Consider the following 23,910-nt stretch of genomic DNA (forward strand, 5'->3'; position numbering starts at 1 on the left):
CAAGGCAACACAGCCTTCAAGGAAAAGTCCCTCACAAACTGCAAATTAGGAACAATTTATTGAAAGGTTGGACCAGATGATCCTAGATGTTTAATCTGAGCTGTTCTACAATTCTGATTCCTTAGAGTAGAGAGCTATGGTTGGCAGGACATAGCAGTCCATACAGCCACAGTCTTGCCTTGTGGTTCTTGAAGAAAAAAGCAAATTCTGAAATCCTCAAAAGCTAAAGAAAAATGACCCTCTTTCCTACAACCATCTCTTCATGTCTCCTGTTAAAATTAGCAGCTCCAGTTTTCATCATCTCTCTCTCTTGTCTAGATGGTTTTCCATTTACTATTAATTTTTTACTAGGATACCAAATTTCTATTCAAATTTGGATGGAAATGTGTAACTTCATGAAGATACAGTTATTATCTCCATCATCATGTGACAAACTAGCCACAACACCCCCTTCTTTTGGATTAATGGAGGGTTATTACTCCTTCCTACTTACTACTTCCTCCTACTACCGGAAAATTTATCTTTGTTCCCATTACAAGTATTCATGAAATGAAACAATTTTCATCATAGATAACTTTGGACGAACCAAACTGAATCTAAACAGCAAAATACACACACTGAAAACTTCTGAAAACTTTAAGTCTACAAGGCACCTATGATCCATTGAGAATCCTCACCTTAAAAGAAGCAAATCCAAGTTGAGCTAAGTGTTTTATCCCATTATTATCCCATTAATTTCAAGGACGATGAGCCACATTTTTGAAGAAGCACCCACTGAGTGCTCCTTTAAAGATGAAGAGAACTCCCTAATGGGATTTCCAAAACCACAAAGAAACATTACTGCTGGAGAGGCCAATGAAGCACTGAGTCCATTCTTAAAGGATACCCAGCTCCTTCTGGCATTATTCAAAATGTCAGTTTTGAGGCACTTCAAAGTTCCCACGCACTTCAGATCTCTGAAGTGAGTTACAAAGCTAATTTACTCCATTGAAGTATTTGAGGATAAAACACCACAACTTGCCAGCCAGTTCTGCAAATCCATATTCACCAGGTGGCTTTCATAGCTACTCAAGCAGAAGCAGCCAAAGAACTACAGTGGTAGTACCCAGTCCCCTGAGCTGGAAAGGCAGTGATGGGGAGCAGACTGAAGCCCCCATAATCCAAGAGGAGATGGTCAGTGACCTGCCTGCACCACTTAAGACATACAAAAGTCTGTGGGGATACACCCAAGGGTATTGGGGGAGCTGGCAGAAGTGCTCATCGAGCTCATCGAGCCACTTTCCATTTAATGCCAGCAGTCCTGGAGCTCTGAGTTGACTGGAGATTGACAGATGTGACTCTGTCAAGGTTTTTCACTGGTCTGGCAATGAAACTGAGTAAGAGATGCTCTCTATGAATCTCTCTCTCCTCCCTGATAAAGAAATGAGAGAGAATAAGGGAGGGAGACTTATGGGTTGGAAACTAAACTACACAGCTTTAGTGAAACAGTAATGATAAATAGGAAAAATTACTAAATATATACAAATATACAGGAAAATTGACACCATGTTCCTCCCCCCTCTCCCCCAACAACTCTCACGTCACCACCGAGGCTGCAGGGCAGCCCTGGGAAAGTCCAGGCTGGAATCCTGGGGTCAGCAGCAGTTGGGAACTGGAGGCAGGAACACAGAGATTGAGGCTGGCACGGATCAGGAGCACAGGCAGGGGAATGGATGGAATCCTCCCAGGATGCCGAAGCAAAACAGGGAACGGGGAAAGAAAGGGAAGCAGGAAAGGCAGGAAGGGCAGGAAGCAGGGAGCTGGAAACGGGCTTGACCCTGGTGAGCCCTCAAATTTATACTGAGTATGAGGTGTATGGGATGGAATACTCTGTTTGGTCAATTCTGGCATCTGTCTTGTCCGTTCCTCCCCAAAGGAGGCTGCAGGTGGGACCTCTTTATGTTTTCCTCAGAGCTGAGCAGTGTCCTTGGCTCTGCATACCAGTCACACAAGAGACTTAGCTGAAAGCAAAAGTACAAGACAGAAAATCACCTTTATCCTGGCCCAAACCAGGACAGACCCCCACCTACAAAAATGGAGAGAAAGATGACTACAAAGGAACTGTTGGTATAACCTCAGTGCCAGGCAAAGTTATGGAGCAGACCATTGGGTGCCATTATGCTGCACATGTAGGATGAGGTGATGAGGCCCAGTAAGCATGGGTTCATGAAAGTCTTGATGAACCTTATTTCCTTCTATGACAAGGGGGATGAGGGAAAGGCTGTGGATGTTGTTTACCTGGACCTTAGTAAAGCCTTGACACTGTTTCCCACTGCATTCTCCTGGAGAAACCAGCTACACATGGCTTAATCTGGTATACTCCTTGCTGGGTAAAAAACTGGCTGGACATCAAGGCCCAAGGAGTGTTGGCAGATGGGGTTAAAACCAGCTGGTGGGCAGTCACAAGTGGTGTTCCCCAGGATTCAGTATTGGGGCCAGTTCTATTGATCTTTACCAGTGATACGGATGAGTACACCCTCAGCAAGTTTACAGGTGACACAAGTTGGGTGAGGGTGTTGATCTGCCTGAGGGTAGGAAGGCTCTACAGAGGGACCTAGACTGGCTGGATCTAATGGGCCATGGCCAAAATTGGATGAGGTTGAACAAGGCCACATGTCAGGTTCTGCACTTGGGTCACAACAACCCCATACAATGCTACAGACTTGGGGAAGTGTGCTTGGGAATCTGCCCAGAGGAAAGGGAACTGGGGTGTTGGCTGGCAGCGTGCCCAGGTTGGGAAAGCAGGTCCACAGCATCCTGGCTTGTAGCCAGAAGGGCTAGGAAAGTGATTGTCCCTCTGTACTCAGCATTAATGAGGCTGAACCTCGATACTGTGTTCAGTTTTGGGGCAGAAAAGACATCAGGTTGCTGAAGAGTGTCCAGAGAAGGGCAACAAGGCTGGTGAAGAGGGTAGAGCACAAGTCCTGTGAGGCTTGTGGTTGTTTAGTCTGGAGAAAAGGAGGCTGAGGGGAGACCTCATCACTTCCTATGACTACCTGAAAGGAGGCTAAAGTGAAGTGGTGTCAGTCTGGAGGGATAGGATGAAAGGAAAAAGCCCCAAGTTGCACCAGGGGAGGTTTATATTAGGTGTTAGGAGAAACTTCACTGGAAGGGTTATCAAACACTAGAACAAGCTGCCCAGAGAAGTGGTTGAATCACCATCCTTGGAGGTGTTTAACAGATGTGTAGATGTGTTGCTCAGGGGCATGGTTTAGCAATGAACTCAGAAGAATTAAGTTCATGGTTTGATTCAATGATGTTAAAGGTTTTTTCCAACCAGAGATATTCTATGGTTCTCTGATAGGAATGGTCTTTCACAAGGAGCCCAACAAATCATACTAGAAACAGTAAAATGTAACTAATTGCACATATTGAGTTTGGAAAGACAAAAGTCATATAAATACCTGGCCTTCTTTCCCTGTGCCCAACTGCAGGTAGTTCACGAGGAAGAGAGGAACCAGAAGAATGAAGGAAAAATTTCTAAAGGACACAAATCACAGGCTATATTAACCTGACCAACATTGAAATCCAAATTCTCTTTTCCACTGCAGTTATTAAAAAAAAAACCACACTATTTCTGCCATTCAAAATTTTTCAGGACAAAAAAAAATCTGTGCTGTGAAAACAAAACTGAATGAAGTTATGTATCATTCTTTGCTCTTATGCCCATTTTCAAGAAAAAAAAAAATCACATAGGAGCCTCTGTGGTTAGGCACTTGCCTAGCAGCATCAACAGAAAATGAGAGTTACTGATACAATTCCTAGCTTTTTTATTATTATTTTTTGACTGATTGTTCTCAAGTTTCCATTGTCATAACAAGATGTTAAAGGAAATTAAAAATGTAGCTTTGAAAGTGAAAATATTTCTCATGTTCTCTCCTGTCAAGACAAATGCATTTCAACAGGAGATGGGTAAAATGTAACCTCTTATCCCAGTGAACAAAAAATAAAAGACATGAAACTACAATTTAAAGTGCATAAAAAAGATTTGCCTGTTTCTGATGAAAGCAATAGTCAGTTCCCAGTCCACTAAAACTACTTTTCAGGAAGAATATTCATATCAGTTTTGACAAGAATGGAATTCTGAGCAAAAGAGAGATGGACTCATCTCTGCCAAAACTGCCAAGAGAAACACTACAGAACAACAGGGTCCCAAGGGAAATTTCTGGTTTACATCAATCCTTCTTCCTGGGGTCCTATCACACCCAGCCCTTCTGCAACCCTGAATTTTCCCTTTTCCCAGTGCAGGAGCAAATCCCTCTTCAGTCCAGAGTGTTGCAGAAGCCTGAAAAAAAATTCTGGAGGGTTCAAATCCCACTCGTCTAGCCCTGTAAATGCCACTGCTAAAATCTTAATTATTTGAGTTGAATTTTGAGCCGGGCACTTAACCTTATCATTTGAGACTGGGAAATCTGAACATCCACTTGTCTTGCAGCTTAAAATCACCTTTCTGTTTTACAAGTTTTGCTCTGTTCAAATGCCTGAGCAGACTGGAGCTCAGCTGACATAACTGTGCTGCTTCCAAGATGAAACAGCTGGGATAATGTGCATTTATTGCACTACAGTTGCTTTGGCTTTGTGGGCATCAGTCTGGAGGTTGAGAGTTTTGTGTTCTGGGTTATTTTGCTGATAAACCTGATGCTGGCTCTTATGTATACCTGCTATATGTCCTGTATGTCCTGCTCTGCAGATGGGTAACTCCTGAGGAACAGTTTGGTCATAGCACTGCCTGTAGTAGCACCTCTGCTCTGCATTTATTCATGATCACCAGCACAAGGATTTGAACCTTAGATCAAGTTCAAACTTCCATATTCCTGTGGCAGCATCCACTGAATCCATTCCTGGCTTCTTTACTTTGCACTTGTTGGAAACACCAAAATGCTCACTCATCCAAACAGCCTGGGGTCAGGGCAGGCGTCTGGACAGTCCAGCACCAAGATTAAGATTCCCTATTCCCATATTTAATTCAGGGAAACCAAAACTTGGCAAATTTGCCAGAGGGTACAGTATTGATTGCTTTGAGTCCATCTCTCTTTCTGCAGAACAAATATTTCAAAGACAGTGCTACAATCAAAAGCAAAGGAAGAGAATTTTTTTTAAGCTTTAAAAATATTGAAAATTCAGGAATGTAAATATGGATAGAGGTATATTTTTTATTCTATTACACTCAAACATGAATTTAGTTTTACTTTTAAGCTAAACAGAAGTGCACCTCCAAGTAAATCAGAGTACTCTGGTAACATTAGTCTCATTGTCATAACATTCAAATTCCCATTACTTTCCAGACAAATTAAATTTAACTCAAAATTTCACTTGCAGAAACAGGCAGAATGTACTTACTCACTGTATCTTCATGCATTGCCATAGCACTAAACAAAGGAAGGAAATGGCAACCTTCACCAGGTTTACAACAGATTTAAGTACTGTGCTGAATTGGAACAGCAGGTCCTAGTTCACCAAGGCATTTAATTATCTCTTTACCACTAGTACCAAGGTAATTTATTTCATTTCTAGCAGGCTGCTTATGTATTTAAAGCCACTTTAGAGAGATTATCATGTTAATACTGTGCTAGGTCTATCTTTTCTATCAACACTTAGAGGCAAAGCAATCAGATAAAGAAACATTTCAACTCACCATCAATATAATGTCTCTAAATTATAAGTTTGTCTTTAAGTCACACCATAAACTTGCATGTCAGCCTTTAGAAACACCTGAAATGTATCACAGCTTAAAGTACAGGGTGCTGAGATATATATATACACTTTAAAAATCACTTTACACAACTCTGCCTTTGGTCACAATTATAAAGGGAATAGATGAACCCATCATTTACCTCAAGTAGCTAACCAAGAAGAAAATATTTTCTCTGCTCTTGGTTACTAAATAGTGTTAGCTAATGTTTCAGCAGGGGTGTACAACTTCTCTTTTTACCTAATGAAGCAAAACAGGAGATGAAAAGATGCAAAAAATCTTTTATCATTATAAGAGGAAACAGCAACTTCCCCAAGATCAAAATATGCAATTAGAATATACATTGCCTTTGGATGCAAATGCAAGAAAAAAATATATACCAGAAAACAAAGCAATGCCACTGTTGTAATCAACAAGTGTTTTCAGATGAAGTGGAAGTAGCAATTATTTCACTAAAATGAAAACAAAAAATGCATTTTTTTGCATCTCTGCACAAATAAAACAACTACAGAATGTTCCAGATAACCCATGATAATCTGTCAAATAAAAATCCACATACACTGATTCAACACATACAGTCCTGACAGTCTCATGGGCAGAAGGAGTGAGGAACAACACATCTTGGAGATATTCTGACCAAAAGACCTTCAGTCACATTCATATGAAATGCCTTGTGCTACAGAGATCCCTTAGACTAAGTTAAGTAACATTTCCTCATTAAGATCACCAAATTAAGATCATAGATTCATACAATCATGGAATCGGCTGGGTTGGAAGGGACCTCAGAGATCATCAAGTCCAACCCTTGATCCACTACCACTGCAGTTCCCAGCCCATGGCACTGAGTGCCACATCCAGTCTCTTTTTAAATATCTCCAGGGATGGAGAATCCACCACTTCCCTGGGCAGCCCATTCCAATGCTTGATCACCCTCTCCATAAAGAAATTCTTTTTAATGTCCAACCTAAACCTCCCCTGGCACAACTTGAGACCTCTTGTGCCCTCTTGTCTTGCTGAGAGTTGCCTGGGAAAAGAGCCCAACCCCCCCCTGGCTCCAACCTCCTTTCAGGGAGTTGTAGAGAGTGATGAGGTCTCCCCTGAGCCTCCTCTTCTCCAGGCTGAACACCCCCAGCTCCCTCAGCCTCTCCTCATAGGATCTGTGCTCAGGTCCCTTCACCAGCCCAGTTGCCTCCTTTGGACCTGCTCCAGCACCTCAATCTCCTTCCTGAACTGAGGGGCCCAGAACTGGACACAGAGCCATGCAACCCTACTGGACAATATGGAGGGCTCAAAGCTCCCTGAGTTACCCAGATCCCTCACCCAGGGTATTTTCCCACATTCCTACATCTGTGTCCTTGTTCAGAGGGATTCCTAGGGTGTCCTAAATTCAAAGAAAATATTCACACAGACATCCTAGGGGCAAGAGGAAGAGATGCAAGAGCCTGGCAGATCATTTCATTCCCCTGCTTGGAGCTAATGACAGAAACCATCTTCACAAGAGATGAGAAATGCACAGGAGGTGAATGTGGGCTAACAGGGATATGGAGACATATCCCAGAGTCTTCATATGTCCACACATGGTAGGAAAATCCATGTGGGAACAGGAAGAAGCCCTCTAAACTTGAAAAGCTGTAGCACGGAGCCTTTGAGCACAGCCCCACACTGAATGACAAGGAGCACTGGAAGAAAAGTGAAAAACCACTTGATTTCTGCAGTGCTGTTTTCTACCCCACTGAGTTGTGAGACAGGAATCCTCTAAGCCACCAGCTCCCTTTTGTTCATTTGTTTGTTGGCTGGTTATTCACAGGAATAGGCAGCTTTTATTTTAACAGTATAGATAAAAGTATTACAGGGAAATTTAAATGTCAAAGAATACACACTCAAATGCCAAATACCTACAGAATGCCAACAGAGAGATGTCAGAAATACCCCCCTGTATCCCACTGAACGTAATTATATCAGCACAAACACAAGCTACAGCACAATGTGAAAAAGCAAGAGTTTTTCTGCAGTCCCTTTGAGATGGGAACACGACTTCTGTAAATAAAACCAGTATCTGGCAGCAATCTGACTGTATTTCCCCAAGTACCTGACTCTGGCAACACATACAACCCAAGTGATCCATGGTCTACAAGGTGATGGATGACATTTACAGACCTTAAGGTACAAAATTGGTATTTCAGGCAAATCTGACTCCTGAATTTGCTAACTCATCACTAGATGAAGGACTCCAATACAATGAACTTTCCCATCAATGCTTCCACCACTTTCCAGGTATTACAGTCATCAAAGTTCAAAGAGGAGATTTGCAGACAGTTTCTGCAAGATACATGGTTTAATTTGGTCAGTAAAACCAAACACAAAAAACTGTTGCTTGGTTTCTTCTTCTTTTCCTTTTTCTGGGGGGGAGGGGTGTTGTGTGTTTGTTTTGTTGTTTGGTTTTTGTTTGCATGGTTGGTTGGGTGGGTGGTTTTTTTTGAGTCCTAGAGAATATTAACCTGTGAACTTTTCATAAGTAAAGAAATTAATCCAGAACCCAAACAAAACTGACTTCAAGCAGAATTTGCACTCTTGAAAATGTACTCAAATTTCTACAATTTTACCTACTTTAATTAAAATCAATTGATTGTTCCTAAGGAAAAAGAAAAAAAAAATTTTTTATAGACTTGACAGTGTGAACTTCTTGTCCCAATGACTTCAATGGTCCTTTTGTCATGATTTCACCCTTCATTATCTCACATAAAAGTACTTGGAAACATGTTAATTAGGGAAGATGCATTCGTTTAGAAATTTCAGTCAGTCTGCTCACTGCAGCTGCTTCCACTAGAGTTGAGAAATAAAACTGGTTAGGTAGTTCAGTAGTCAGCCTACTAAATACATGAAAATCTGAAGAGCACTTTAATTAGTGCAGCTAACAAAAATGTATCTGACTCCTGTAATTATTGCAAAGTACTTCCAACACTAGTGGATCCTACACTGTAAAGTAATTCATAACCAAAGATAAAATATCTGAACTTCTGTCAAGAGTAGAACCAACACATAGCATTTTCACCTTAAATTTTTTTTTCCCCCATCTGTGATGTTTTAGGATCCCCAGCTTGGTTTTTGTTAACTTTGTGAAATTTATTACAAATACCATATTTTTTAAAAATATTTTTATTATTGAACTTAATATAAAAAATGTACAACATTTAGTTGGAATTATTTTTCATTTTTTAGAAAGATGTCTCCAGAAACAACTATCACAGTCTCACATTATTACTAGAAACCTCTTTCTTAAGAAAATTCCTTTCCCTTCAGCAGAATTCATCCCAAAGCTTTTTCTGGATCACTGAATGCTGCTTGGAAAAAAAATTGGAACAGACTGAATCTGTTCTGCTTTGAATCTGTTCACCTTCTTTTTAAGCAGCTGCAGCTCAAAACAAAACTCTTAAGGATAGTTATTTACAGTGCAACCTTCAATGGGAAAAATTTCATATAATCTCAGTACTTCATTTTAAACACTCATCTTGGCAAACATTAAAAAAAAAGATACTTTCAATATCTTACTTTTCAACTTTTGTCCTTGCAGGGTCTTCTGACACTGAGTTTCATGGTCTAGTTATATTCTGTGCAAAATTCTATTCTTTTTGACCAACTCTGACCAGGGACATAAAGGGCAACAAGAAAAGCTTCTATAGGTATGTCAGTGATAAAGGAAGACCAGGGACAATGTACACCCTCTCCAGAAGGAAAAAAGGAGAACTGGTCATGAGGGATACGAAGAAGGCTTTATTTTATTTTAATTGCTTTATGGCCCAGTCTTCAACAGCAAGGGCTCTAGCCACACCACCCAAGTTGCAGAAAGCAAAGGCAGAGGGAATAAGGGGGGAAAATAAGGACTGGTCCAACATTGTGGTAGTCTAAAGATTTTGCTAAATGCACCTCCAAATCTCAACAAGATCCAACCCCATTTCGTTTCTGAAGCATCTGTCAGGATTTCTGCTCAAGGTGACATAGCTATAGGCATGTGTATACTAAGGTACTGACAACAGATGAAACAGCAAGAACAGAATAACAATTACAATGAATAGCCAAGAAGAAATTTCAGGAGTTTAGAGACAATTCTAACTTATTATCTCTCTTTCTTCTCTCAAACTACTTATCTGTTACTGCAGAAGGTATACAGACAAATGATGCAGTTCATCATATGGTGTCACTGACACACAGAACCAGTTCACATCTATTAAAATAGCTCTCTCTGTAATTTACTTTCAGACAGTCACTTCAGGTCCCTCACATATCAAAATCAGTGTGATACAATACACTAAATGAAGAGATCTCATTAGTATCTTCCAAGAGGTCTCTCTTTGAAGGAGAGCTACTCTTGGAAAAGCCTATTAGTCTTTTCTTTCCCTAAGGGGTACCATAAGATTTTTGATTCTTTTGCCAACCCAGATGGGCATTTGCCCAAAGTTAAGGGGATGCACTGGAAATAGAGACCTGCTTCCACCAGTCCATACACAGGACACAAATGTATTTTTACATACTAAGAAAACTGAAACACCAAAAAAAATTAACTTTGATCGAACTGTACACCATCTCCTCAAGCAGTATAGGTCCTAGCATTTGGGTTATGTATGGCAGCTGAGTATACAACATTACACTTGTCCTGTAAAAGTTAATTTCTACTAAAAATAATGTAATTTCTTCATGAAGAGATAATAGACATTTTAGCTATGTTACATCATATTTCCTCTTTCCATTACTATGAATTTTAATCATCTAATGGTTGTAGCATCCTACTTACAGCGTAAGGATCAAGTGTCAACCTGGGTGCTCTAAACATAATTCAATGTAAAATTTGCTATTTTGGAAATGGGTTGCAAGGGGTACAAACCAAAATCTTTCATTGGTCTTTTGGGACTGTCAACCAGCAGCTTAACACACTCCATACTATAAATAGCACCATGATCAAGACAACAACCTACAAGGCCTCTTTACAATATTAAAATAGAAGGGTGTCTTGAAGTTCAAGAATTTTCTCCCACTTCTTCCTCCTCTGAGCAATACACAACATCACATTATTTGCTATCAAACATTTTTTCTGTTACTGTGGAACAAAACCCATTTAAAAAAAAAAAAAAAATCAATAAAAATAGTATCTTGTTTGAATACATGTAGCCTCACCTTGCGGATGCCTCTGCCAAGGTCTTCTCCATAATTTGTCCCCAAAATTTCAAAATGCACATTGGGATTCCCCCCATTTTCTGCAAACTCCAGTTCTCCAGTCAAGCCATTCACTCCACCCTATTGAAAAAAAAAAAAAAAAAAAAGAATTGAGTGAAAATTCAGAAGTAGCCACTTATACTAATCTGTTATTTCTCCAAGGGATTTGTGCAGTAACTATGCAGAATACATACACAACCACCAAAGTTTTCCAAAGACCACATTTTCCTAAAAATTCTGAAATCTAAATTCTTCCTGCAGCATGTAAGGTCTTCACAGAAGAATCAAACTCAGCAATGCTAAGTAAAATAACACAATTGTCTTAATCTTACCTAACAGTGTTTTTGCAGTCCACTTCTTGATATTTGACTCATCAGTGTGCACACAGACATTCTAATGCAGACATTCTAGCCTCACGAAAGAAAATAATTTTTTGCCACTAATTTTATCTGAAGCAAAGCCAAAAACAAATCTATGAAACAAATTCCACAAAAATAAGGTTTGTTTATTTTTCCTACCCCCATCAAAAAAAAAAAAAAAAAAAAAAAAAAAAAAAAAAAAAAAAATCCAAACAGTTTCTTGCCCAAAAGAGATTTCCACATAAGGTCAGGTTGAGTTTTGGATCTTTAAGTATTTTGTATATTACACCCAACAGATATCATCACAAATGAAGAGGGGTTTGTTTAGCTGAATACAGTGATTTTTCTGTTTTCCTCCACAACTATTCTACACTATTAAAACTACACAAGATGAGCATCAATGCATATTTTGCTTTTACTTTTTATATTTTAGTCAGAATATTAACTGATGAAACTGAATATTTATTATGCAGATCAGAGTTGAAAGGGTTATGTATGCCATAGAAATACTCAAAAGAGGATTAACCCAACATGACAGACATTTTATCTTTGTATAAGAATTGTGATGACCTGAATTGTAAAATCAGCAGAGACAGGTGAAATGTCTACTATGAAAACCTTTCACCTAAAAACATTTCTTCAGTTTTCAGATTCAGGGAAAATTAGATGTTTAACCCACTTCCTTCAAGAAATATTAATATTTTAAGTATGTACAAGAAAAAAAATCTGCCTCTGCTCTAAAACCATGAAAAATGTATAACTTCAAAACATAAGGCAAGAGTTCTGCAACTATGATTGTTCTTTCAGTTAAGAGATTCATTATTTAAACTAAAAAAAAACCCAAAAACAAACCCTGCAAAGTAATCTCTTGCAATATAAGCTTCCTAAGTAGGCACATGTGCCCTGCTGAATCATTATTTTAAAAGCTCTATTCTTACATCTTCTGCTTGAAGACAACCCAGGAAAGAGTACAAAATTTGCATCTCCACTGCAGATTGGTACGAACTAACAAAATTTGGTCATCCATTTCTAAAACATTCATAGTATTATGATAAAAATAAGGAAGCTGATTGTTGATACAATACTTTAAAAATTTAGTAGAGACTATCAGGAACTAGTGTTGTCAGGGATAATACAGAATTATTTCATGAAGTTCCATTGTCAGTTAAAAACAAAATAATACACTGTGTGTATAAATAAATATTAACATTAAAAAAACCTTGTGTATAATATTTTATTTTTGTATTAGACACCAGAATAAAAAGAAAGGAAAAAAAGATCTTTTTAATTGCTTAGGGATGATGGAGTGGGGTAGTCTACTGCTTAAGAAGAGATGCAGGAAACTCTTCCAGTTTTTCTGCATAGTCTTTCACAGTGTGGATCCCTCTAAAAAACTTAATATGTGACACATTTTATTCCTCTACTAATGCATAGTGGAAGGAGATCACAGAGGAAATGGCCACAACAGCTCATGATCTGTATGACAGCTACTGATCCAGTAAAGTCCTGATGAGATTTTTCCAAGTTATTTTAGCATTAATTATGACAATGGGATAAGAGTCAAATTTTTCATTCCACTTAGGATGCAGAAACAACCCTATTTGGGGAAAAACAAAGATAGATGAATTATCTACTATCTCAGATTCCTCTAAGGTTGAGTTGCAACAATGCAGTTTCCTGACACATGTAAAAATGAAGAGTGAAATGTCAGGACAAAAGTGTTTTACTTTTCTGATCACTGCTCTGGGCATTGCAGAGCTGATATAAAGCTTGGCAATATAGTTAAAGCCTACTGGAGTCCTATTTAGACCAGCAAGATAACCCACAGTTTATATAAGGTTAGGGACTACTACTATACTGCAAGTCCCTGATGAAGGCATTTTCTGAAAGGGAACCTTTTCTTTCTGAAAAGAACCATTTTTTTCCAAAATACTGTTAGGCTCAGACACCAGCAAGTTTGCAATTAAGGCAGAAAAAAAAATGCTCTAAATATTAAATACAAATTTCACATTTTATTTTGGAAAAACCTCATACTGAAAACTTAACACACCACTTTTAGCTGCTAGCAAAAAGAAGTAGTTGGCAATTTCACCCAGAATACATGATAAAACACGAGGCACAGCTCATTTTCTATAAGGGAATGGGCTCTGTGCTGCTGCTGCTAGCACTAGAAATTTGCTGTTTGCCAGTCAGCTAAACAAATGTGACAGTGAGAAGATCAGGTAAGCGTGAGAGAAGATTCATGCAATAACTTGCTGTCATTTTTCTGAGTTGATCCTCCATATAATCCCTACTTACATTTATTCTCAGGCTATTGGGGAAGATTAATTTTTCCCACAGAATCATTTTCGAGTAATGCTTCGTTCTCTCACTGTGAAATAGCTTTGCTGAGAAATAAACAGGTTAGCATGTGGTTGGGGTTTGTTCCTATTAAATAAGTGAATATAGAACTAATTGCTAGAGCTGGCCAAAATCTTTAGAAGTACTGTATTTCCTGATTAATTTAACAAATTAAATTAAATTCCAGAACGTGTAGAAACAGCTACTAGATATTAATAATTGTAGTGGGCTTAAAATGTTTTTGGGTTTGGTTTTTTTTGTTGTTTTTTTTTTTTTTTTCTTTGACTAATCTGCTGAATTGACACAGAAAAACGAAAAACCAGCATTTGTTTTTAGTAATTGTGACAAAGGAATCAACTTGCAATAGTGAAAAGCAACAAATCACAACAGGGAATGATTCAGATGGCTATTTTGCCATTTTAAATGATGTTTGAAACATTAATGCCTCCTCATTCCTTACTCTTTCCTATTAGCTCATTAATTATGAAGAAATGACTATTTACCACCAGAATTCTCCTATTTTTAACAAGAGCTGTTTCAGGTAGAGCATCAGCATCCCTTTCTTGCAGCCTGCAGCTTACAGAGCTTTCCCTTCTCTTATTTTCCCCTCGAGCAATGAAAGAGAGATTCCCTCTGCAGCTAAACCACTGCCAGATGCTCCTGTTTCTGGATCTGTGATTCTGGAAGATAGATGTTATTCTAGAAAGCCTTTCTCTAGAACTAGTTTTTCCTGCTTTTTTTACCAGCAGGATCTCTTTAGGCAGCAGTAGATGGCAACACCACCTCCACTTGGCTGCTGCCAGAACAGCTGCTTCAGTCTTTTTCTAAGGCATGTGGGCTGGAATCAGCCAGCTCTTCCTGAACTCCTTCCTCCTTCATTAGGAAGGTTGTTGTCCTGGTTTGGGCCAGGATAAAGGTAATTTTCTATCTTCTGAACTTTTGCTTTCATCTAAGTCTCTTGTAAGTAGCTGCACTTGCTGAAAGCAAAAGTAGAAGACAGAAAATTACCTTTATCCTGGCCTAAACCAGGACAGTATTGTTAAAAGTCATGCAGGGGATGGAATTTCTTTTTCCAGGATGATTTAAGAAATCTCATTTTATTTTCACCCTGACCCATAAGAATATCTTCTTAAGATATTCCATTATACACTACATCTTTAAAGTAGTGGTGATTTCAAAGCAAAAATTCAGAACCTTTTGTTCAGGAAGTATTTAAATGTTAACTTTTTCCTGTTTACTTTCAACATTAAGAAACATTGGTATGGTTTTGAGAAAAAAAGTATTTCCCTTGGTTTTAGAGGATGCTCCAAGACAACGGGAGAGAAAATGTATTTATAGGAGAAACGAAATTTTCCCTTTCATTACTTTTCAGTTTTATTGTTTTTCTGATATCTCATCAGATATTCATCATTGTCAACAGTCTCAAAAGTACACAGCTGAGATCCTGATGTTCTTCTCCATAAACACATCAGTGAAACAACAGGGAAGGCAGACCAGAAAACTGCCTCTTCCTTGTGCAATTCCAGCTCTCAGCTGCAATTATAGTTTTTCTCTTCCCAGGGATTGAAATGGTGCAGCCATACGGAGAGGAAATTTCTGTATTTCGTTTTTGGTTACGTTTTGCATTATGCAGGAGAAAAAGATTGGTCTCACATCCACAAACAACACAAGCAAGGAAATAACTGTAATGAAAACAGTCAGTAGCCCTTTCCATGGTGGAGTACTTCTAAATTTACAGATGCTAGGAGGGCTACAAGACTTTTCCAGAAACTCGAGCTCATATGGTAATCTAATTCTTAAATGGAAGTGACTTTGTTGCCTTTCTGCCTCAGGCATCCTATTTGGATTTGAGTAAGTAGAAATAGCTTTTAGTTTATTAATGAAAAAGGAGTGCAATAGTATTTACAAAATGCAAGTTGAGAAGAAAAGTTCCAGAACCAGCCTTGCTTTAAACAGAGCTTAAAAACATGTGCTGGCAGATGGGAATTTGAAATAGCTCTGGTAGCTGAAGAGCAATACAGTTTAGAGTCCCTCAGAGACTGAACCTGAACCTGAAATAAGAAATTTGTCCTGGATTATCCTTGCAGTCTCATGACACCAAACTATTAGACTGGAAACTGGGGACAGCCTTGAACTGTTATTTTGGAGCTAATGCAGATTGAGGGAGTAGGGAAAAAATGACCAATTTTCCAAGAAGCCTTATATTTTGCCTGCATCATCATGATTTCTGGTGTATGCTGAATGGAATGTAATGCAGAGCAGCAATTTCTTGAAATAATGTATTTTATTTTTATGTCCTTTTAATGAAAGCCATAAGTAAACTTTTAAATATGTTTTCCTTTTTCTTTTTTTTACTGTCTTCGGCTTTTCTAAAATTTACATGGGAGGCACTGCCAGCACTTAGATTTAAAATATATGCTACCAGAAGCACATGCAGATAAAGGAAAAGGCAATTTTATGAAAGACATCAATAACATAAGGAGACCGAACTGAATTACAGGGAAGGGCATACTATCAACCTATCCATATTTTGGCTGAAAACTGACCCAGAAGGCTGTGCTATTTGTCTTTTTAGTATGTGGGTGCTGTGAGTATATAATGAAGAAAGAGAATAACTACGAAAAAATACCTGTAAAGACTGAAGAAAGGGACAAGCACCTTGGACATGATTAAGGTGTGAAATAAAAATCACAGGAAAGTAGTGAAAGCTTGGATAAAGCACTGTGGAACAGTTACAGAGAACAGTCCTTTAATAGGATGCAGACTAGATGAGTTAGGGTTTTCCTCACTCTCACTATTTCACTAAATTAATATCAACAGCAGAGCAACAGCAAATTCCACAAAATGTTGCTCAAGGGTAATGCCACCACTATTGTTTTTTCTTTTACAAATAAAATGAATTTTCCTGTTTTACCTCCTAACCTGTAACACTTTTTCAATAGGGTATTAACAGTATTTGCAAATCCCACTAGTTAAGCATTTTTTGTAAACAAATTAATTAACTTCTTTTCAGATATGCTCATTATCACATGGAAAAACCCCCACAAAGACTGTTTTCATTCATCAACTGTAAATACACCATAACTACTGCTTTGAAAAGACACTGCTGGCACTCCAAGAATAGTATGCATCTCAGAAGGGAATACTGCCCAGTGCAAGTAATTTAGCAATCAAAGACAGGAAAACACATGGAAAAGGTACCTTCTTGATGGTTTCCAACATGGATCGTCCTCCTTGCCAGGGTTTGGAGTTTTTCCTGATGCAGGTGAGGCTGGCCATGCTGTGCCACTTCCTATCCTCCAGCTTCTTGTGAAAAGCATTTGCCAACAGGAGGACAGTGTCATATATATACAGGTTTGAAATCTGCAAAGACAGTAAAAGGGGAATATGAGAATTTGTGGTCTGCCTGCAGCCAGAATTTATCAGTTGTTTTGGCTCACCCCTAATTCTTTGGTAATTAAATTACATATTTGGTATTAAGAGGCAACTGTGAGAGTAAAAAAGTTTTATCTTTGCTTCTGATGCAGCTTGGAGCTGTCACATTTCAAGTGATTTGCAGCAACAGACTCCACACGTGTGAAATACAGGCAGCCCAATCACTGGCACAGATCCACTTGCAGGATTTGAAGCCCTGCTCCTGAGTGTAAACAGATTCCTTTGGGAAAACTCTAGTTTTTCAGTTACTGTGTATTTGAACACTATCAAATTGTCCTCAAGGCTGTTTTGTTCTTTTGAAAAACAGAAACTCTGAAAATTTAAAATAATTTTATTGTGGGTTTTTTTTTCTTGATTTGTGCATCCAGTTCTGATCGAGGCAATTTCAGGAATTAAATAAGAACCTGATTAAATCTTCCTCGGTGTGCATGTTGATTTTGCAGTTTATTGTGTTTCATGTCAGAGTATTTGGCAATGTCTGTTAAATCCATGCAGGACAAAAATTGTTACCAAGCCAATGTATGTTCCACAGTAAGCACAGTTACACACAGTGTGAGGAAGTTACCAACTGGCATCAAAGAGAGAACAGTTGAACTCAAGAAATTACTTGTGTTGCAGCTCCACTTACCCATGTACTGTTTCTATATATTACTATATATATATACACTTTTAAATGCTCACAGTACAAAGTACACAGTGAAAGATTCAATGGAAAAGAGCAGAAGCTCAGAATTCATAAACACTCCTGAAAAAATTCACAGTGTAGTTTTATTTCAGACATTTCTGTCCTCAAATGGCAGGAAAAGTAAAGTTACTGTGTTACAAACAGTGTTACAAAGAGAAACCTTAGCTCTCCTGAACAGGGGCTTTTGGGAAGAGAAATTATGTTCAGAAATGAGAAGAACCTTTGGGAATACTATTTTCAGATATCCTATTGCTCACATGAAGCCATGGGGCCTGAAATTACTAAGGAAATTCAGTTTCCTCAGCTGAACTATGAAGGAGACTGTAGAGCATTCCTAGAGACCTAAACCAAATCATCCAGCACCAATTTCCTAACTATGGCAAGGCTGCTGGTTTTTTTGCTCTATCAGAAGATATTTCCCAGATTTCTGGAATATGTTGATTGCTATGTAAAAGGCTTTTCTCCACACAGATGATCTTTTAAAACCTTAAAAAAAAAAAAAAAAAAAAAAAAAAAAAGCTTAAAATAGGAAAATTATGCCAACTTTGTGGAGAAGGCTCCTATTCTGCCCCTTAAGAATATCCAAAGACTTGGAAAATCCTGCAGCTATTAGGAGGGGGTATATGCAGAGAAGCACAATAATGCTGAAGATGTGAGACACTGACTGGCAAATCCACATGCCATCTTAATTAAAAAAAAAAAAAAAAAAAAAAAAAAAAAAAAAATAGCCTCTCTTCCTGCCTAGTTAGTCCTTTCCACCTATTTTTTTAGGCTTTTATTTTCTTAGTAATCTTCATGCTGGCTTTGCCCATGTCATCCTCAATCTGCTCTGAACAGCTGTCACAGGAAGGTTTTGTGACAGACTCCTTCCCTGCCTCGCATTCAGGAAAGAGGTCATCTTTCTTACCTTGCCAGAATTTCCTGGGGCACTCTGCCTTCCACATTTTATTGAAGGAGATCTAATGGTTTGCTGCTTCTGATAAACTCCTGGAATACTCTGCTGCCTTTACAACTCTGCACTGGTCATTGTTAGTACTACAAACAACCAACAGTTCTGATCCTTATTTCCTTTTTTCTTTAAATTACAATTTTTTTAAAATTACTACCTCTTTCTGGAAAACACTTCTTTGTTCTTACTTGAGCTTCTACTGTGACTCCAGTGGCTGTGACTATTCCCATTTCATTATTTGCCCTGGAACTAATTTACTTTCCACAGATGCACAGACCAGGCATCACTGTGCATTACAGGATAAAAAGCATGGATTGAGGATTTGGGTTCAGATTAATCAAGCATTTTAAAAACACCTTGGATGATTTGTCTACGTATCGTAAACCTACAAAGAATTCAAAGCATTTCAGCTAAAACCATATTTCCCCAAAGAAGTCAGCACCACAGGGACATTTGTTTGAGGGGGAGACAAGGAATTATTCCTGTGCTGTGAGACAAGTTTATTTTACATAAGCCTCTGCCAAAGGGAAAAAATCCCTCAAGAGAGGAGAAACAATAAGGTCACTAATGAGACTGAATCAGTATATGAAGGGCTACAGGTGCCAAGTCATCATTTCCTAATAAAATGACATTGCTTTCAAGGTAGCTTCCATCCCTAATACCATGGGAACAGATACAGCTCATGAGGAAGGTGGCACTCAGTAATCTAAGAGCAATACATCTGGGCCTTCATCAAGTATTAACAAGGCTCAGGAGTACAGAGTTCAGCAATTATTAAGCATTGTTATTCCTTCACTAATAGTTCAGCATTTCCAGCAATCAATCGCTGATAATGCAATGATAAAGACACTACAATTAATTTCTGCTTCTCAAAATGACCCTTCCCTGTCACTCCCAGGAGCAAGCTTCATTAGTAGCTGTCCCAACACACAGAGTGGGGCTGTAATTTAAAGTCACTTTACACTTCTATTCATCTACCACATAATTTACTGGGACATTTAATGCATTGTCTGATATTCATTACTGATCTTTTATTTATTCTGTCTCTTAGACAAATGGCTGCTTGCATTACCAAGCAATATCCAATAGCAAAACCTCCTGTTGATGCAATTCAAAATTAAGAAATGATTTTTTATTCCAAAGTGTAGTAGAAAGGTATTTAGCAGACTATGATTGACTAATCTGGATAAATGGTGCTGGTTAATAAATAGCTAGAAAATTGCAAGTAGTTCTTGGACAAAAGTGTTATAGTAGTAAATACTTCCATGAAGTCCTTTTTAACTTCTTACCAAAATGACACACATTTACAGAAGCTGTAACCAACCCCAGAAACACAATGAAAGATCATCACCAAAATATTTTTCAGTGTTTTAATAAAGATGCTGAAAAAAAAGTTTGCTCAAAGGGATTTTAGGGGGCTTTAATTCAGAAAACAAATAAATCAAGAAGAAATCCACCCTTATAATTTCCAGAGAATATTTCTGATAAGCCACACTTCCCTGGCGTAAAGAAAAAGCATTAGAAATTTCAATTTATAAACTGAAGTGTGGAGCTCCAACTCCCCACTTGAATAGAAGTTCATTCATAATATTGTTAGGGAGAACAAAGAAAAAGTGAACAGACCCCACAGCTACTAAAAGGTCTCTGCTTCATACAGAGACACAGGGGAAACTGTGTCAGAGGTTTTATTCCTTTTATTTTTTACTATTGTCTCAGCTACTAATGAAGTGCAGCCATTTTGGGGAAAGCATGAAAACAGCAACTCAGCTGTGCAGAACAGTTAAATCAGTCAAACTTCCATCATTCCTTTGAGCCAAAACATTATGAAAGCTTTCAATAGGAATACTCCAGCTCTGAAAGCTACAGACTGATGAAGAAGCACAGGTTAACGTATAAGGTCGAATCTAACCCATTGAATGCATTTTGCCCATTTATAGAGTTAACTTTGATTCCTGGAACTTTCCTAAAGTCAGTTCACTGTTGAAGTGAAAATGAAATAATACTGAAGTTGAAGAGAAAAATAAATCACAATGAGAAGCCTCCCATCAATACCTGAGTCTTTGTTTTCCACCTTACTGTAGTTCCTAACTTTGTTCATGAGAACTGGTCTTTGCCATCTCCGGTGGCTGCACATAATTACACCCCCAGTTCTTACCCATTATCCACAGACTACCAAGATCCCCCTTAGAACCATGCTGCCATAATAGAGTAACACAACCTAAAGATTTTTCACAGTTCCTAAATAGCCTCTAGAGATATCCTACGCATGAGGAGGAAATTCTGAGTGAGATGACAAAAAGTAAAATTTATCAGGGCAACAAAACTGTCCCACTGCTTGGAGATCAGGTGGGGTTTTTTTGACTTTTTTCTCAATAGCTGTGGAGCAGGCACGTTGTTCTTGTCCATTCCCTCCCCACCCAAGTTGTTCCCTGTCATCCCATGAGCCATTAGACTACATGTCAGAGAGGATATGAAAAATAAACATTTAAGTACAGCAATCCTCTAGGGAAAAACCTTGAAAGAATGCAGAATGACAATCCCCAGGTAAGAAGAGACTGGTATATACCTCCATGCTTTGGGAGAAAGGGTCCTTTGGATCACACAGTGATGAAGATATTCTGTGATTGCCACGGAAGCAGCGCTGACTTATGTTTTGGGGGACTGGAAATGTCTGTCGAATAATGGTTAACCTTCCAATTGACCTTCTCACCAGCTCCTGCACATCCATGTCATTTATTTCCTGGAAGGCAAGAGCATATGCATGAAAGTTAAAATGCACAGATGTTACCACCAGATTATAACAAAAAATTAACAGAGAGGACCAAAAGGTGTGTGACTACCACACAATTGAGCTTTGCCATAACCTCATAAAGAATGTGTGTATGCTCAGTAAAACAACAGACATACAACCCATATGATAATTGCAAAAATGTAAAATGTCCTATCTTTGTAGGTGTAACTAGGTTTTAGTTATTTAATTTTGGGACATACAACCCATATGGTAATGGCAAACATGTAAAATGTTCTATCTTTGTAGATGTAACTGGGCTTAGTTATTTAATGTTGGGTTTTCTCTCCCTCTCCTTTTACATTTGATCTTTTACTTAAAAGTGTTTCACAGCAATCTTGGTAGGTAATGTGTAAATCAGTATGAAGTCAGCATGATGCATTCTGTGTGTATCATGACTTTGGGGCCTTTTTCAGGACTTATGTGTTCATTTGCTAGAAACAGAACATCAAGGACTGACAAACATTGTGCAAGTTACCAAGCATCATTTACCAAAATAGCAAAGAATGTGCATTAAAGCATTCTAGGTGTTTATGTACTTGTTTAAAGCAAGACCTAAGTTAAAAGTAACATTTTACTCCATGGGGTCTCTATTAAAGCTTTCAGATGAGCACCCAGCTTTATAGAAAAAGATAATTTATCTAAGATCAATACATGAAATACTAAGCTTAAAATACTAACTCCAGGTTAGGAAAACCAGAAAAAAGAAGTTCCTTATGTAGTATAAGTTCTGGAAGTTTGGGAAAAACTGTTTTACATCATGGAACATGAGGCCCTTAGGGAATAGGGAGTGAGAGGAGCGAGGGCTCAGAAGCAACAGGAACTGACTACAAACTCCATAGAAGAACGTGAGCTTTACTTAAACCTGGGCTTTTTCAAGCTACTCAAAAAAGGTTCAGCTGGTAGCTTTCAAGGCAATTTAGTGTCTATATTTTTCTGTAAAGCAGGATATACAAAATTGCTCAGTCTTTTTACTAGAAACCTATTTTCACCACGGTGAACGGTTTGTCCATAATTACAGATACTGATGTCCCAAACTTTCTAGACAGTTAAATTTTTGGGCACCCTTCTGGGAAAGGACAAGCTTGAGGAGCTCCTTATTTGCAGCCTGCATGTAAGATACCTTTGCATACAGCCACTATTTACTGAATATTTCTGATTCTCATTTGTACATTTATACCTTTTCATTTTTCAAAGGGCACAGCACATCTGCACTGCAACAATAAATAATCTTTTATTTATTGTATAAGTAAATGCAATGATCTTTTTTTTACTCCCAGATTTTTGATCTATATTCATAGGATCATCAGGATTTGAACTCATATTACAGAGTCTTTCTCCTGAGAAGGAAGCAAAGCATTTTGAAAAAGCAAAATCCTGGCAAATTTTGGTGCTTTTTTGAGCAAAGAAACTTCTTTGGATATACTGGTATTTGTTTATTTCTTATAAGTTTTGGAAGAAAAATACATGAGATGTAAATATTAATTTCTACTCTCTTGACTACAATAAAGTAATTTATTATTTTTTCACAGATTGTCATAGTTTCCGAATTCATCTGTTATTAATGTTCTTTATGAAATATAGATTTTTCTGCAAACAAAAATAACACGAGGCATCAGCTGTGTCCAGTATAATATTTTGCATTTCTGGTCGATTAATTCCTAATGTACCATAGATAATGGTTTCTCTCAGCTTAAGACTCCATCTTTTCATTTATTCTGTATCATTTCACTAGCTGCAAGTTAAAAAAAAAAATGCTGTTTTAGCAAAATGAATATATTTTTTTCTATAATGCTTTGAGTATAATCACAATGAAATGCTAAAGAAACTTTTTATCTTGGTTTTAAACTATATCCTGTCTCAGAGGATTTTAAAAAAGTTTGCCTGTTTTCATTATACACTGTGCCCAAACTGTAACAGCAACACTATTAGACTTGTTCTAATAATGAAAAAACTGATAACTGCATGGCCACATTATATTGCTAATACTTTTAAAGAGATTTTGACTTTCAGGTGCTCAAACATTTATCTTTTCTGCCTCAAAAGTGATTATTTTTTTCTTTACTCAGCATTTTTTTCTGCGTCTTAAACACAGTGTTTGCATTCTAATCTTTAAGTTACTGCTTCATATTTTCCTACACTACCTGGGAACTAATCACAGAATCCAAACACCAAAGAATAGAATCTGATAGAATTATAGAACAGCTTGGGTTGGGAGGGACTCTAAGGATCACCTGGTTCCAACCCCTCTGCCATGGGGTCACTTTCATGGTCTCTTTCTGCCATGGGACACCTTCCACTGGCCCATTTTTGTATTGCTGCCAATGTACAACAATAGATCACTTTAAAGCTATTACTTTAAATGCTCTCAATTCAATTGATTATATAATAAATTCAGATTTTTAGGTTAACAGC

The 23,910-nt window shown here is 38.0% G+C and overlaps 1 protein-coding gene across 1 annotated transcript in view; it reads right to left on the reverse strand.

Moving 5' to 3' along the window:
• GRID2 (glutamate ionotropic receptor delta type subunit 2) overlaps positions 1 to 23,910 on the reverse strand; it is a 683,099-nt gene that overhangs the window by 191,335 nt on the left and 467,854 nt on the right. Inside the window, exons 6-8 of the mRNA XM_071742831.1 lie at positions 21,274 to 21,447; positions 16,840 to 17,001; positions 10,901 to 11,020 (exon numbers count right to left, since the gene is read on the reverse strand). Of these exons, the coding sequence (XP_071598932.1) occupies positions 10,901 to 11,020; positions 16,840 to 17,001; positions 21,274 to 21,447 (456 nt within the window). The remainder of the gene's footprint in view (positions 1 to 10,900; positions 11,021 to 16,839; positions 17,002 to 21,273; positions 21,448 to 23,910) is intronic.

The sequence above is a fragment of the Heliangelus exortis genome, chromosome 4 (assembly GCF_036169615.1).
Source record: "Heliangelus exortis chromosome 4, bHelExo1.hap1, whole genome shotgun sequence".
Taxonomy (NCBI): Eukaryota; Metazoa; Chordata; class Aves; order Apodiformes; family Trochilidae; genus Heliangelus; species Heliangelus exortis.